This window comes from Zophobas morio, unplaced genomic scaffold (assembly GCF_036711695.1).
Source record: "Zophobas morio isolate AGI-343-1 ecotype UQ-CSIRO unplaced genomic scaffold, CSIRO_AGI_Zmor_V1 ptg000011l, whole genome shotgun sequence".
NCBI lineage: Eukaryota > Metazoa > Arthropoda > Insecta > Coleoptera > Tenebrionidae > Zophobas > Zophobas morio.
In genome coordinates this window covers 9,424,107-9,440,275 of record NW_026972116.1, presented here as the reverse complement: position 1 = coordinate 9,440,275, position 16,169 = coordinate 9,424,107, and the positions used below count along the sequence as shown (strand labels likewise).

The following is a 16,169-nucleotide window of genomic DNA, read 5'->3' as shown; positions in this document are numbered from 1 at the left end:
TACTAAAAAATATCACATTCAATAAGTTAGTGTTTTTGACTACAAGTATTTCCACGACTATTATGATTTTGACGTCCTACGTCAGAGTCAAATATTGAGTGCAAAAGATATGAATAAAAATTTAACACATTTTTTTGTTTTTGTTTTACTTATAACTATGTTTCGTAGTCTTAACAAAATTTTCTGCAAAGTAATATTTATGGATAACGAAAAACGAATATTTAATGAAATAAAGTTTTTTTTCTAAACTTTTTGCATATTTTAAGTTAGTTCTTCAGTATATTCTGGCTGTTTTTCGCTGCAGTAAAAAGAATCAATGTGCTTACATTAAAATACAGTTGTTATGAAAAGAATACATTAAGCTATAATAAGTGTTGTATAACTTAAATAGAGATCATTCGATAGATTTCTTATTTTGTTTTGCAGATAATTTATACTATAGTCAACGGCTGGAAGTTATAAACATAAAGTTTTCCTGATAAAATATCATATACTATGCCATTAAAGGCCTCTCTAAGACATAGAAGTGGCTCATAATATCGGACGAGCAATATAATTTATAATCGCGTCATCCTTGAAAAGGTTTTAGCATGTCGTTTACCATACCAATAAATGTCCAAAATACCAAATGGAAAAGCAAAAATGGCGGATACTTTTTAATATTATTTTTAGTAAAGAAGTGTTATGTTACCAAGAAATTGGTACAAGATTAATTTTAATTAATTTTACTAAATAAATAAAATTAAATTACAGTGAAAATTAAAAATGTTCCCATTTTGGTATATTCCTCCAAATTGTTGATAGGTGTTCGATAAATACTGTTCTTGATTAAATAGGGCCACAATTAGTAGAATGCGCTGTAGCCCCGTCTTGTTGAACGTAACCTATTTCCAGTTCATTGTGGTGAAGTTGTAGTATAAAATCTGCCAAAATTTCTTGCTGATATTTAGCAGCGGTTATCTTGAAGAAGATGTAGTTTTTGAGGATGAAGGGGATTTTCACCATAAACTTGTGGATTGATTTTGTTAATTAACGTAACCACTCAAATGAAACTAGGATTCGTCTTTACAAAAGTAAGTTAAGTTTCATATGACAATTCCATTTGCTGTGCTGAATGTTGTGTGGATGTTGTAGGGATTTGCTCCATTATTTGTCTAACATTTCCAATATTTTCTGGAGTTCTCTTATCTTTCGACCTGTTCACATCGTTTTAAAGAGCTGGAAAAATGGGTGTTGGGATGTTGGAGAATTCTTTTCAAAATTCATCTCATGCCGTTTGGATCAACAACTTCCATACACTTAATATTCTGAGAAAACTGTTTTCAATTTAACGTTTATTTGTCCAAGAAGTAATAAGAAGCGAGAAAACAAGAAAAAAGTTAGGAGGGGAGTTTCATGTGACAGTTGCTAGAGCCACAGCGAGATTGATTAATAAATTGACGTGGGTAAAATTTAAATCAAAGTTGAAAATCTGTTAATAAGGACCTTAGTTTTTGCCTTTTTGGGTGTCTAAGTATTTCAAATATTAGTTTTGTAAAATTATCAGTATTTAAAATTACTTTGCAATCTTTTGCCTTTGTTTTCTTGGTGTAAAAACCTTATTTTGTCTACATCTAAATTGTGGTTTTGTGCTATAAGGTGCTGTAGCATAACTGAGTATTTGGTTGTATTGCTATGTTCTTTTATTCTTGTTCTGATGCTCCTCTCGGCTTCCCCTACGTAGGATGCTGGGTATCCTTTGTAATGAACCCTGTAAACACCGCTTTTATCTTTTAGGTCTATCTTGTCTTTTCCATTAAACATGTACATTTTCTTGTTGTTTGTTCGTACCGCTACTTTCACCTTAAATTTTTGGAGGATTCTTTTGATTTTTTCCGAGATATAAGAAATGCGGCCCTCTATTTTGCTTACTTCTTCCGTGCTTTGTGCTTCAACGTTATTTCCAGGTTTTTCTTGTGTCTTTCTCATTATTTTCTTTTCCATACTTAGAATTTCTTCTTTTTTGTAGCCGTTATTAACAACAATTTCATGTTCAAGTTCACATTTTTGTCTTATTACTCCCACCTCTTCATTTTTCTTATCATCTACCAGGGAGATTTGTTTTATCCTTTCATAGAGGGCTCCAAAAGGCGCTAATTTTTGTGATTCCGGATGGAATGATGTCTTCCCCATCGTGGCATCCGTGCACGTTGGTTTTTTGTACATTTCATACTCAGAGTTGTTGTTAGATCTTGTGATTTTCACGTCTAGGAAGTTGAGAATCCTATCTTCTTCTTTTTCCATAGTAAACTCTATATTTGGGTTTAATTTGTTTATGTGTTGAAGGTATTCGTCTACATCATTGTCCCTGTTTCTATAGATGCACAATATATTATCTACATACCTCTTCCAACAAACAACGTGTCCTTGAACTTGGAGTTGTCATTTAGTATTTTTCCTTCTACATTTCTGCAAGGATGAGGGACAGTGAAGACCCCATGCTTAAGTCTTTCTTCTTGTCTACTTCATTATTAAAACTGAAAAAATCTTGTTCTTGACAAAATTTAAAAAGTTTAATCAGGTCTCTTTTCTTGGCGTTATTTTCATTATTAAAGTATTCCAAGTAAAAAATTAATAAAATTACTTTTGTGCTGATGGTGTACAAAGTAACTTTCACATTCCTCTTAGACTATGTTAAATCATTGATAAATGTAGATGAACAACAATGCAAAATAGTAATCGGTTTTGTGATTTCTAGGATAAGTTGTAAAATTATGTTGAAATATGTAGAATTTTTTCCAAAAATCACAAATGCAGTAATATATTATTTTGTATTTTATTGTGGTTATAATTTCACCGTGTACACAATATTCTTCAAATATTTTCACAACGGTTATTACGAAAGATGACAGACAGATGCAAACAGGAGGCCTAATTTTTCATATTCTAGTTGACGCTCAGTTAGTAAAAATCTTACATAGATTTAGAAAATGCGCTTAATATTTGTCCTTATTTTTAAAACATTCGTAATATTATTTTGAAGTTTAATATTACAGTCGATTCCATTTTTTCGTAAACCTCCAAATCTTTAATGTAGTATTTGATCATAGAACAGAATTTTTAGTGTTTTAGATCAGTTCTGCGAAAATATTAGAGAGTATTCCTTAATAATTGTATCTATTAATTTCCTGTAAGGATAAACATTTTATTTTCAATATATATTATGCAAATATTAACATAACGTTACTTTATTTCAGGCATTTCATGGAAATTAAATGGGTCGTTTTTGAAATAATAAATAAAATGCAGATGCCGAGGATAAGATCCGGGACAGTTCACATTTAAAGCGAATGTTTTACCCCTGTGCCACATTTCTTATATCATACTCACGTTGATATTATGGTATTTACAGATTACTTTTGTTTGAAAAATAACAGAACGTTGACTAACATGTATGTCCTGTAATTATCAAATCAGTGATGGCAATGAATTTATCGAATTTCAAAGAATTTTTTATGTAAGTTCTAAGAAAAAGCTGAAAAACTTTATGTTTTTAACTACAGCCCATATGCTTAATTTTACAAACGATACATTAATAAACGACAGATTAAACAGCATTGAGATTTATTGTTCAGTAAAATTTTCGTATGACGTTATTCAACTTCTTGATGGAAATGAACAAGGAAAATCTGATTGTGGTGATCATTCTAATAGTTTCGGATACTATATATCTAAAATCTAACGTATTGGAACTGCAGTAGTGACTACGATGTCCTCCAGAGAAGTTTATCTCTTTATGCAGATGTTTATGATTACTTCGTAAAAGAGCAAATTAACATACTCTAAATAGCGGGTCTCCTATATTGATCATTTAGAGATTTGAGTGCTATTTGCACACAAATGTGTAATTACAATTCTGTGTTACTCATTGTGTCGTCTTTGTGTTACCGAAATTGCTTCTGTCACATTATTTGATTTTCACATACCAAATGTAGACAGACACAACAGTAGGACTGAATCTATATTAATGGCTTAACTAGTTTGTTAAACATTTTTTATCATTTCAACTTAAGTATTATTCTGATTTTATTTAAAACACCTTATGTTTATGGGTAAAAAAATATTACTTACTCTTAATTGATGGGCACCAGATCAGGAAACTGAATTAATTTTCTTGGAACTAGAAATAAGTCCCAACTGGTCGAGGTTCTAATCAATAGTTATCATTTATCAAGCATAATATTTTTTATTCATTTAAAATTTTTACTGCGGGTGTTTGTTTTGAAGTCCCTTGCTCTGGGTTATGTGTTAGTATTTAAGAAACTGGTCACATTAGTTCTTTTTGAAAATTTGCTCATTTTTACGTATCACCACTTATCGTTATAACATTGAATATTCCGACAATTCAGCCCCTAACAAAATTTATCATGTATTTTTCTTGCCTTTTCTTGTTTTTGTAGTGCCTAATGGCCTCTCTTCCTTCGACTAAATGCGTGAGTTCGACGAATGATGGTTAAAACCGCCAAAGCCTAAGGCGCTTCATCCTCACTTCTAGAGCCCAAATCTCTACCCGAACGAGATCAGTCTTAATTAGCAATAAAATTGTTTGTCTGGAAGTAAGCGTGAATTCGCTTCCGTTCCATTGTAATGTTATGGTATTGTGTGTTTATCACACAAATGCCGAGACGTGATGTGTAGGCTTTGGCCATAACGCTTCAGCATTAATCTTTATTTGGTCGGGGGTTATGTGTTGTTTAGCCAGACAATAGAATGCAGCTTTCATCGGGAATAACTGTTCCATAATGGTACGCCCGCTACCTAACGACTGGAAAATCCACGTCCATATTTTTTTTAGTCCAACAATTTGACATTGTGTCTGGCGCTATCTCCCTTCCGGACATTTGACGACAAATTCCGCTCACATCCCCCAAGACAGAGACATATCGGGTGTGAAAGCTTTCGGTCCAAGTTTATTTCGATGGAGATTTACACAAAATTAACTTGTTTGAGTCGGTTTAATGAAGTTCGTTTTAGTCATTTTCTATTACGGGGTCGTTTTCGATATTTGTGTTAAATTTTGATAGAGTTCGTGTCTTATAAATGAGATTGTTTGAACGCGTTCAATGTAGATGGTTCGAGATATTTGAATTGGAGTATTGATACTCGAAGAAATTTAAGTTTGCGAACTTTGCTAATTTGAAAGATTTGAAATAGTACAGTCGTACATCTTCAAAAACTTTTAATTAAAGCAATTATCGGCTGATTGAAAATCGAAGAAAGAATACGCAAATGGGTTCACGAAATTTCGGTGTGTATACTGAGATGATTCAACTAGGAGTGCTTACAGATAGTGTACTCTGCGTTTACCATTGATTTTTTTTAAACGCATATTATCTACTTTTATTTGTATTAAAGAAGCTGCGAAAATTAATAAGAAAGATATTTTGATTTTGCCTTACAAGCTTAAATAAAGTTCTACTCTTAAATATCTCCACGTCCGATAATATAGAGAAGGAATTCAATATAGAATATGACTGCTGTTAGAACATCTTTAATGTAATAATTATCTTATGGGTGAAGCTAGCATTCCTTTAATATGTGTTGGAAGCTGTGCCTCAAGAACCTCAAAATTGTTCCTTAAACATCTTTATAATAAAGTTTCGGTATCTATTATAGAACTTAACTAGTTTTAGAACAGATATAAAGATATACAAACTTTAAATGTATTTCCTAATCTAAATTTTCTATGCATAATTTATTCATCGTTTTTGATTTATGTATTTACATAGAAATGTGTTATTTCTACGACAATTTACAACAATGTACAACGTAGAATATAAAAAAGTGCCTGTAATTAGTTTAGGAACTGAAGGCGACGGAAGATATTTATAGACGGAGAAGTTCCACAAACACCTTGAACATAACTTGCTGGAGTTGTATAAAATCGTATAATCAATAAAAAGTAGACTGTGATTACTTTACATGTATAACGTTTGAAAACTACGCCGAAATGATGAATTCTAGACAGAGCAGAGTTTTTGGAATCTGTAAGCAACTAGGTAAATTGGTAATCCAATTCTCGACGAAATGCATTCTCAATAAAGAAAGTTTCTTCAACTTGAGAGAATATAAAATGTTCAACCTCAATACAGTAAGTTCAAGCGGTGAGTTAAACTTAACTTAGCCAATTTATCAATATTGATTTATTCCTTGTTCTATGCATTTTTCATGATTAAGACAGCCGGAAATGTAAACGTCGACTACCATTACCCATTCACAACGAAAAAGAGTAAAAATTAGTGAATAATTCACATTCAGACGGGAAAGACATTATAAATACTCGTGTTTCAGATTAAAAACGCTCTGACTACATTTTTCATCTCGCCGCTTTTTTCCTCGCTAAACAGAAATTAAAAATATTAGAAAAGATTAGTCAATCTGAAAACACGGCCTAATTTTCCGGAAAATTTGTCAAGCTCTTTATTCGTTTAATCCTAATAGCGACTGTCAGCTTCAGATATTATTAATTTGCATCTCTAATAACCGTGGAACTTGCGCCTTCAAATTTACAAATGAATTCTAGCACGAGATCAAAATCTCGGTCTATACCTAACAGCACAAAAATCTTTAATAAAAGTTCAGAGAGAGTTTTGGTGTATGTTGTTTATTAGAGTAAAAGTTTAGAAAATAAATTCGCAAACATTAAATATATCGTTTAAAACACACAGAGCATATAACAAAATCATTTTAAACTTGTACACAAATTCCAGACCAGCTTTTTTTTGCAATATGGATTCACATAATTATTGTAACATTTTAGCGTTATCACCATTAGAGTTAAAATTTAATTGTTTAATGTTTTTCCCTTGGAAAATTAAAATCTACATGCATTTAAATTTAAACAACTATATAGTTTAATGCGTTTCATTTCATCCGAACACCAACGTTTGTTAATGTCGAAAATTGTTCAATGAAACATTTACAACAAATTTCGGTTTTTTCTGTTCAAATGACACCTGCTAAACTGCCTTTTTAAATTTTACTGTCGATGGTTTCCATTTAACGGGAGAGAGACACTGGTATAGGTACATATTACACAATAGATGAAACATTCTATAAAATAGCAAATATTCCGTTGTTAGGAATACTGAAAGAACAAATAATACATGTATCTGGAAAACTACTCACAACGTAATTTTTTGTGATGAGGTTATCATTTTTTTGGCCACGAATTAAAAAAAAAAATAGACGTGCTATTCCCGGAATAGTTGCAAAAAATATATGTTCGTATATTATTTATTTATTTAATGTTTTTTTGAGATTAATTTTTAGTGTTTCTGCGATAATCGATAAAATAATTCTGGTTATTCAGTTATTTTTTTTTAAATTGTTAGAAGCGTGTGTTTTAGAATTAAAAGCATATATATTTCTAAAGAATAAGTCATATTACAGTGACGGCCTATTTCTCAACATTTAGTTAACAATAATAATTTGTTTAAATGATTTTTTTTAAGGACCAACGCAGACCTTCTAGACCCATAACATGACATTGTATTTTTATTTTTGGGGTTTCTTGCCTTTTCCTTTCAATTCAAAATATACTTTTGTGTAAGGTACTTCAAGATTTTATCGTACCATTTCTTCTTCGGTCAGCCTTTTCTCCGGGTCCTCTGCATATCAGCCTCAATTATTCCACTGTTCTTTGATCTCTCATCATTTCTAAATGTCCCAACCATCTTGTTCTTGCCGATTTGGCCTCCTCTGTAATATTTGACTCCTCAAACAGCATCGTGAATTCTTGATTAGTTTTTTTTGACTCATAAATCTGTCTTTTTTTTTCTTTCGTAGATTCCCCTCGATATTTTTATTCTTCTCTCTATTTTTCTATTATTTTTGCAACCTAAAATCAATTTCCTTGCATTATTCTCTATTTTCCGTCGTAAGTATATCAATAAAAATAACACTGGCCACTCGTCAAAATTTCAGTTCTTTTCCTTCTCGCCATTCAATTTCTAACTCTTTTGCTTTTTGTCGCCCTTCGAGATGTACTTTTTCTCATTTATTAGTTTGCATCTTCTGCTGCTTCTGCTAATGTTTGCAGTTTTACCTTCAGATTTTGTTTCGTCCTTGTCAGCAAGACCACCTCGTCAGCATACGCTACCAATTGATGGTTATTTCTCCATATTATCCATTCTAATAATAAATTAAACAACATGGTTGACAGCCGGTCTTTTGTTTTAAAATTTGTTGGTGCTCTGCGTAGGCCTTTACTTTCATCTCACTATTTTAGTGATTTAATTTTGACTAACTTTATCCACTTTTCGAAAAGATTCACTTTCGTCAATGCCATATACAACTTTAATTTACTTATTGTGTCATGGGCTTTCTGTGGCATATATCGTGTTGAATTTGTAACGCATTCTCCATGTTTGTTTCAATACAAAGATTTGATCTATGACCGACCTGCCTCTTCGGAATCCATTTTGGTAGTCACCTATGATATTGTCTGTGTATTTTTTTAAATTTGCTTTGGATACGTTTTGTCAAGATCTGATAGATTATGCCTCTATAGTTCTAGCAACAATCTGTTTTCCCTTTTTTGAAAATTAGCGCCAGCAGTCCCACTTTCCAAGCTGTTAGCATTTCTTTTTCGTTCCAAATATCGTTTATTAGTTTCTAGTGTAAGTCTATCAACCCCGCCAATCTTCCAATAGTTTAAATAATGAACTATAGTTACTATTTCTTCCTTTGTTGATGGTACTAAATATTTCTTCTTAGTTTATTCCTAATGTAATTTCTTCATTTTCCGTGTAGCTTTTGTTCCCTTTCAGACTCTCTTCCAAGAATTTCTTCCACCTATTAATTACGTCTTGGTCATTTGCAATTATTCTTCTTGTCGTATTCTTAATAAATACGGTGTTAGCTTGGCGTTCATTATTATTGCTTTCAATTTCTTAGATTTAGATATATTATATTTTTATAGATTTATTTTTATCCTTTTCGGTGAATTTTTCCTCCGCTTCTCTGGTTTTATTTTTGATGTATTCTTTTCTTTCGTAATTTTGGTGTTTCAACATGTGGTCAATCTGATTGGTATATTCCCCTACACAAAGGGTTTTTATAAATGATTCTAAGGGCGTAATTGGCCATTGATTTCAAAAATCCCGCTTCGCTAAAATTATGCCTCCTTATGACAGTTCTCACTTGTCATTAATGTCATTTGTAACCTGTCATTTAAAGTCCATGACCTACTTCGATCCTATAATAATTTGTAGAAACCATGTATTATGTTTTGTTGAAATTTCGTACTCCGATTATTATTGGTTTCTTCCTTTCCAGTTTTGGTGTGAAAATTGCCTATCAATATTTAAATATCCTTTTCGGAAATTTTATTAAACTCTTTTCTTAGTTGATTGAAGAAGTTGTGTTCTTCTTCTTCGATTTTGTCTTCGTTTAGTGCATGAGCCATTAATATGCTTGTTTTTGTGCTATTTAAACCGAATTGTAAATAACACATTCTATGCCAAATAGCTTTAAAATTTTTTATTACTTTTTTATCTTTTTTGGTATCATGAATGTTACTCCAAGAATTTTTGCCGATACATTCCATGTATCATATCAGATCTCAGTTTTTGACTCTTTTTACTTCCCGAGCGTAAGCTAAGGCAGTACTTATATTAATCGAGTTCATGGGCCGAATTGCCACTTTCATATTTTCTCGACGTGTCATGATCTCGAGAGTACGTAAAAAGTGGTCTCCCGTTTCCGTTTGTCACTCTGTCTGTCTGTATGTCGGTCTGTCTGTCTGTATGTTTGTCTGTCTGTCTGTCTGTCTGTCTGTCTGCCTGTCTGTCTGTCTGTCTGTCTGTATCCATTTTTATTAGAAAAGTAATCTTCGAAACTGCTGGACCGATTGTTGTCACATTTTGTATGGATGTTAGGAATATCATGCAGATGGTTAAACATTAACTAAAATTTGGCTAATTATTTCCAACACCATTTGATGACGTCATCTTCAAAATTGTTACGAGCCAAACTCACAGCTCGTTGCCGGCCTGCTAGTGGAGAAGGGGTGAGTTCCTGCGGGTGCAAAGGGTCAGGTCGCTAGAGGTTCGCAAAGAAGAGAGAGCACACTGTTTTGTGTAGCGGCGTCGCCAGGGCGCCACCAGTTTTTATTAAGACACAATTACAACAACAAAAAACCGGAAAAATATTTAACTATTGTAATTGCAAGCTGTTACTTAAATTATTGGTTACAATAAAATCTAAGGTCACTAATTAAAAATAAAATAAGAGTGATAAATAACTAAATAAGTAAGCAAAAGGAAATGAATAAGATATTAATGATGACGATTTAATGCGACTAACGGTTTACGATAAATACGAGCGATACGAACGATAGTTTTATTACGAAAGGCGACGAATTAATTAACGATAAATACGAGCGATACGAACGATGTTTACGAAACGAACAAATTAGTTGGGGTCGTAACGACTAACGATTTGATTAATTATTTCGAGGGCTATGAGATAAACGAAGTAGGCCACACGCTCGGTAGTCCTAACGTACGTACGAAGGTATTAACGTAGAGCGGAGCGTCACAGTCTTACCGATTGTTATGACTAGGTTATGTGCGAGTGCTAGTTACGCCAAACTTCGAAACGTTTTGCGATACAATAAAGAAAAGGTAAGGCGACTAATACTTAATGAGATGGAATGGAAGTACCATGGGCACCTGCCTCCTTCGATATCCACGACGAGATGTCGAAACACAGCGGCGTCGCAGCGAATTCCCAGTCGATGTCGAGTCGAGGTTTTTGGTAACTCTCCAGCTGTTCTGGGAGGGCTCACAACTGCCCACAACAGTTGGAATTCATAGAATTCGTTCTCCCACTCGAAACTGGCTCCAATTCTCGATCACGGGAATAGCAAGATCAGCGACAAAAACAAAAAAGCTGCAAGGAGAGCAAAGTCTGAGAAGATGTTCGAACTCAGTCAACCCCAAGGGTTCCACATGTCACATGCACTTGGTAAGTAGCAAAATATTATCGTTAACATGAAAATAACCATAACCACTGTTCGAAGGGATGCCAGGGAAAAGCTAATCAAAAGATTTACCTGCGGATCGACTGCAGCTTCTCCGATGTTAGCGGGATGGTCTAGTGCCCTTATCCAAAATCCGACAAAGTCGTAGTGCTCGAATGCACTATATCTTTTACAGCTCACAAATGCGCTCCAAGCGATAGCACCTTTTAGGGGACCCAACAGATCCAACGAATGCGATTCCAAACGTAACACCAAATAAAAGGTTGCTAAAACGAACTGCAAAAGAGGAAAGCACTAACCCCCAACACCATTCAACACGAAGTACCCAAGCAAAATGGATTCCCTTCCACCTGCGATGACGTGGCAAGGTAACGAAGCGAGAATTAACGGAAGTTTGGCCCTCTAGTGGCAAACTTACGAAACGTCGAATTCCGACGAAAATCCCTAATCGATGTAACTAATGAGTGGATGCGATGGTTATTAACAAAAGAAAAAAAACAAACAAGGCTATCAAGATTCCAGAAATGACGAAGACTCTAGGGGACGCTCCACGGCGTTTGTTCCCACCTAGGTAAGCAAATGAAATTCGCGAACAAAAATAACAAACAGAACGAAAATCGAATTTCAGAGTGAAGCTCTGGGATGGCGCGATCCATCCAGTTCCTTATAGCAAGAACCAAGCTGAAACGATCCAGAAGACCGATCTACAAACAGCGAGGCTGAAACACTCATCTGAGCCCCTCCAAGTTCAGAATCATCGCGACAGTCTTGCGACTGGGGGAGTCAAAAGCTCGGGACGAACCCTCCACCAAAGTTGTCCTTCATTGCCACCGTGCCCAACCCAACCACCCATAGCACGAAATGACGAAACGAAAAAAAAAACGAGTAAACAAAATGTAATCCGATCCGAGAATGCCAATAAAAACCGAAATAGCTACTGCGAATTTTCAATTCGTAACACTCCCCTCTTTCCCCCTCTTAGGAAATTTTCCTCAGCGAAAATTTCACACCGATAGGTAGGATAGGCGACTGAACATCACGACTACTCCGGGCTCTGCGGTGGTGGATCCTGATCGACGAAAGGTTTTAGATCCTTGACGTGCCATTGCCGACGGCCCTTGTTGTCGTCACCTTCCAGGATGTACGTCCCATAGCCTATCTTACGCGAAACACGAAAAGGTCCAAGATAGCGAGGAGCAAGCGAAGAAGAGTAGTGTTTAGAGGCGTCCGACAAAGAATAGTTTTTACGCCACACGAGATCACCAGGAGAAAATTCGAAATGTCGACGTCGCAAATTGTAAGCGCGTGAGCTATTCTCTTGGGCTTTGATCAAGCGTTGTTCAACTAGTTTATACAAGCTTCGCAGTTCTTCCTCATCAGGCGGCTTGCGCTTTAAGAAATCGAGTCCATCCGGGTTTTCGATGGTTCCAAACAATTTTCCGGAGCTAACAAATTCGCGACCGAACGTAAGACGAAATGGAGTAAAACCGGTAACTTGATGTACGGAGGTACGTGCTGCACATGCCAATTTCCGTAGATGCCGATCCCAAGAACGCTGATCATTTTTCGCGAACGAAATGAGCATTGCTTTCAACGTTTTATTCACCCTTTCGGTAGGATTTGCCTGTGGATGGTAAACAGGAGTAAAGCGACGAACAAATCCATACCGCGATGCTAGTTGTTGTAGTTCGCGACCCGCAAATTGAACGCCATTGTCCATTAGCATAAGTTGCGGTGCCCCAAATAACAAAATGATCTCCTCCTCTAGAAGTCGAACAATATTTTTAGCCGTGGCTTTACGAAGTGGGAAAAACCGACAGAATTTACTGAAACAATCGCTCACCACTAAAATACTCGTATATCCCTGAGTAGAACGAGGGAGTGGTCCAACTAAGTCCGTGCTAATAATTTTCCAGGGTCTATCCGCGATAGGGTTTTTGGCCAGAAGTCCTTTAGGCGCAAGCTGTTCCGGTTTAGTCATTTGACAGGTCCTACACCCACGAACATAACGGGCAACGTCAGAGCGTAAGTGCGGCCAATAATAAACTTGACTGATGCGCTTATAAGTTTTAAATACGCCTAAATGACCCCCTAAAGGAGTGTCATGGTTTCTTTCCAAAACCTCTACCCGATATTCCTTGGGAATAACTCGCTTCCAAGCGAAGAGTGGATCGTTACAAGTGTTGTCACGCTGATGAGTGAGTTTATAAAGCTGATGACCGTCAACTCGCCACTGGGAGTAACGTACGGGATTTTTTCCGACCTCCGCGAGCATATGATTATACCAACGATCCGTTACCGCTGCCGAAACAGACACGACGCCCTCATCAGACGGATTTACGACCTCCGACAGGGTATCAAGTTTAGTAACAGCACGACTGAGCGCATCCGGCACAACATGCGAACTACCCTTTCGGTGAACAATTTCGAAGTCGAACGCTTGCAAGCGTAGAGCCCATCGACAAAGCTTCCCCGTGGGGTTTTGAAGATTTTGTAACCAAACAAGTGAGTGATGGTCCGTAATGACCGTAAAGCGATACCCCTCAACATATCCACGAAATTTTTCGACTGCCCAGATCACGGCTAAGCACTCCTTCTGGGTGGTACTATAATTGCGCTCGGCGCGATTAAGAGATCGACTAATGTAGCTGATGACGTGCTCGCCATCCGGATATTCCTGCGTTAGTACGGCGCCGATTCCGTAATCGCTAGCATCCGTCTGGATGACGAATGGACGCGAAAAATCTGGACAACAAAGCACGGGAGCCGACACTAATTTTTCTTTGATGGTACGAAAAGCCCCTTCCTGATCTAAACTCCAAACAAAAGTATGTTTCTTCCGTAGAAGAGTAGTTAACGGCGCCGCGATTGTTGAAAAATTTGGTATAAAACGCCGAAACCACGAAGCAATTCCCAAAAATTGGCGTACTTGCTTGACCGTACTCGGACTAGGAATATCGATTATCGCTGATACTTTTTCCGGATCGACGTGGAGTCCGTCTCTATCAACGACATAGCCGAGATACTTCAAGCTTGGTAAACAAAACTGACACTTGTCCCTTCCCACAGTTAAACCTGCAGCTAGCAGACGTTCGAGAACTAATTTAAGAACTTCTACGTGTTTCTGGAAAGTAGGAGTTACGATAACAATGTCGTCGAGGTATTGAAAAACATAAGGCTCAAGGTCATGCCCTAAAATGGTGTCTATTAACCGCTGAAAAGTTGCGGGCGCGTTGGAAAGCCCAAACGGCATACGACGAAATTGAAACAACCCCCTACCCGTTACTGAGAACGCTGTAAATTCACGACTTTCTACCGCAACCGGCACCTGCCAGTAAGCCGATTTGATATCGAGACTACTCAAATATCTCGCGTCCCGGAGTTTGTCTAAAATTCCTGATATTAGTGGAAGTGGATAGGCATCTTTTTTCGTCACCCGATTTAAGCGACGATAGTCTACACAAAAGCGATAGGCTCCGTCCTTTTTGGGTATTAAAAGAATAGGCGACGACCAAGCAGACGACGAGGGTTCCACGATACCGGCACGTAACATGGAGTCGAGCTCACGATCTATGATCTCCTGCAACTTCGGAGATACTGGAAAGTTGCGTAGCTTAATAGGCAACGCCTCCGATTCGATCTCGATTCTGTGTCCGACCCCTTTGACGCAACCCAGCCCTGAACCACTAGAAGAAAAGTAAGTCTGCACCAAGTCATCAATCTCGGCACGCTGCTCCGAACTAACCGTAAATTCGCGAGAAGTTTCGACGCTGTCAACACAAATAGGAGAAAAATGCCAGCTACCACTACGTAGATCTGGAACAACACCCATACGCGTCCAAAAATCAACACCGAGAACAAGTGTATGTGGAAGTGCCGGAACAAGAAGCACATCGAGCACGATAACGCGGTTTTCCAATTGAAACGGTGCTTGGATTTTTCCGACGACCTCACAATTCGACCCATCGGCAACGATACAGCGAAGATTTGGATCCCGGTCAATTCTGAGATTCAACGACTTCAACAAAGACATTCCCGCTCGACCAAGAATGGTACGACTTGCTCCCGAATCGAGCAATCCTAACATGGTGACGTTATAACAACTCACCTTCAAATGTGGGCGATTATCCTGATCACTACCTTGCAAAATAAAATCTAAAATTACGCGCATCGCCGGAGCGATTTCCAAACGGGTGGTCAAAACAGATGAGGGTGGCGTCGGGAAGTGACCAACTCCCGAGGCCCTTCCTAGTTTCCCGAACGCGTAGTATTTCGAGTTGCGACCGAATTACAACTAGGACACGTACGAACCGTATACCCCGCTCTCTTACATTTGTAGCACGCAATGCCCTGAACAGTCCGACACTCTGCCGCACGATGTCCGACCTTATCGCATTTCCAACAAGACAAAGCCGTAGCCTGAGGTTGGCGACGAGGAAGTGCTGTCGTCTCCACAACCGACACTTTTGGATGACTACGAATTTTCCTATTCGGAAGAGAACAAGCTAAGTCGGGTTCAACACACTTAGACGTCGATTGAGACGATTTCCCGTAACCGTCCGCCGAATATTTGCAACGCTCCAACCGCTTACAAAGCTCACCAAGTTCCGCCATGGTCTCGGTGGTGGTCAAACCTAATTGAAGTTGGAAAAATGGTTCGAGATTCCTACGCACCACATTGACCTTGACATCCTCCGGTATTGCGCGATTTAGTCGCGAGAAAAGGTTTTCCATATGCGCGATAAAAATACCCACGGTCTCGGTAGAACCCTGACGCCGAGTGCGAATCTCGTCCCACAAGAGTTCATCAAAATCCGGAGGCTGAAACTCCGCACGAAGCTTCGAGCACATCGTCGACCACGATGTCAGCGAAGACCGATTAGCTCGCCACCAAACTAAAGCCTTTCCAGCGAAAAGAAAAATGGCGCTAGCGACCAAACTGTCACACTCCACACCATAAGCAACACAAAGTTCTTCCGCCCTTTCAATAAACGCGTTGACACTCATATTTTCCCCGTCAAACTGCAAGTTCCACGAACGAAGGTCTTTCGGCCTTATCGAAACAGTCTGCTGAGCCGTATTAGCAGCTTGCGAGTTCCGCGGATTGAGACGCGAAATGAGGAGATCCGTGTCGTCATCGGAT

The 16,169-nt window shown here is 37.5% G+C and overlaps 2 protein-coding genes across 4 annotated transcripts in view; both read left to right on the top strand.

The window, feature by feature from the left end:
* LOC135126861 (uncharacterized) overlaps positions 1 to 16,169 on the top strand; it is a 251,789-nt gene that overhangs the window by 61,844 nt on the left and 173,776 nt on the right. The gene's annotated exons all lie outside the window — the stretch shown is intronic.
* LOC135126860 (uncharacterized) lies at positions 9,589 to 11,398 on the top strand. The gene is made up of 3 exons (XM_064053052.1): positions 9,589 to 10,545; positions 10,607 to 11,010; positions 11,066 to 11,398. The coding sequence occupies exons 2-3, from the start codon at positions 10,687 to 10,689 to the stop codon at positions 11,141 to 11,143; spliced, it is 402 nt and encodes a 133-aa protein (XP_063909122.1). The 5' UTR covers positions 9,589 to 10,545; positions 10,607 to 10,686; the 3' UTR covers positions 11,144 to 11,398.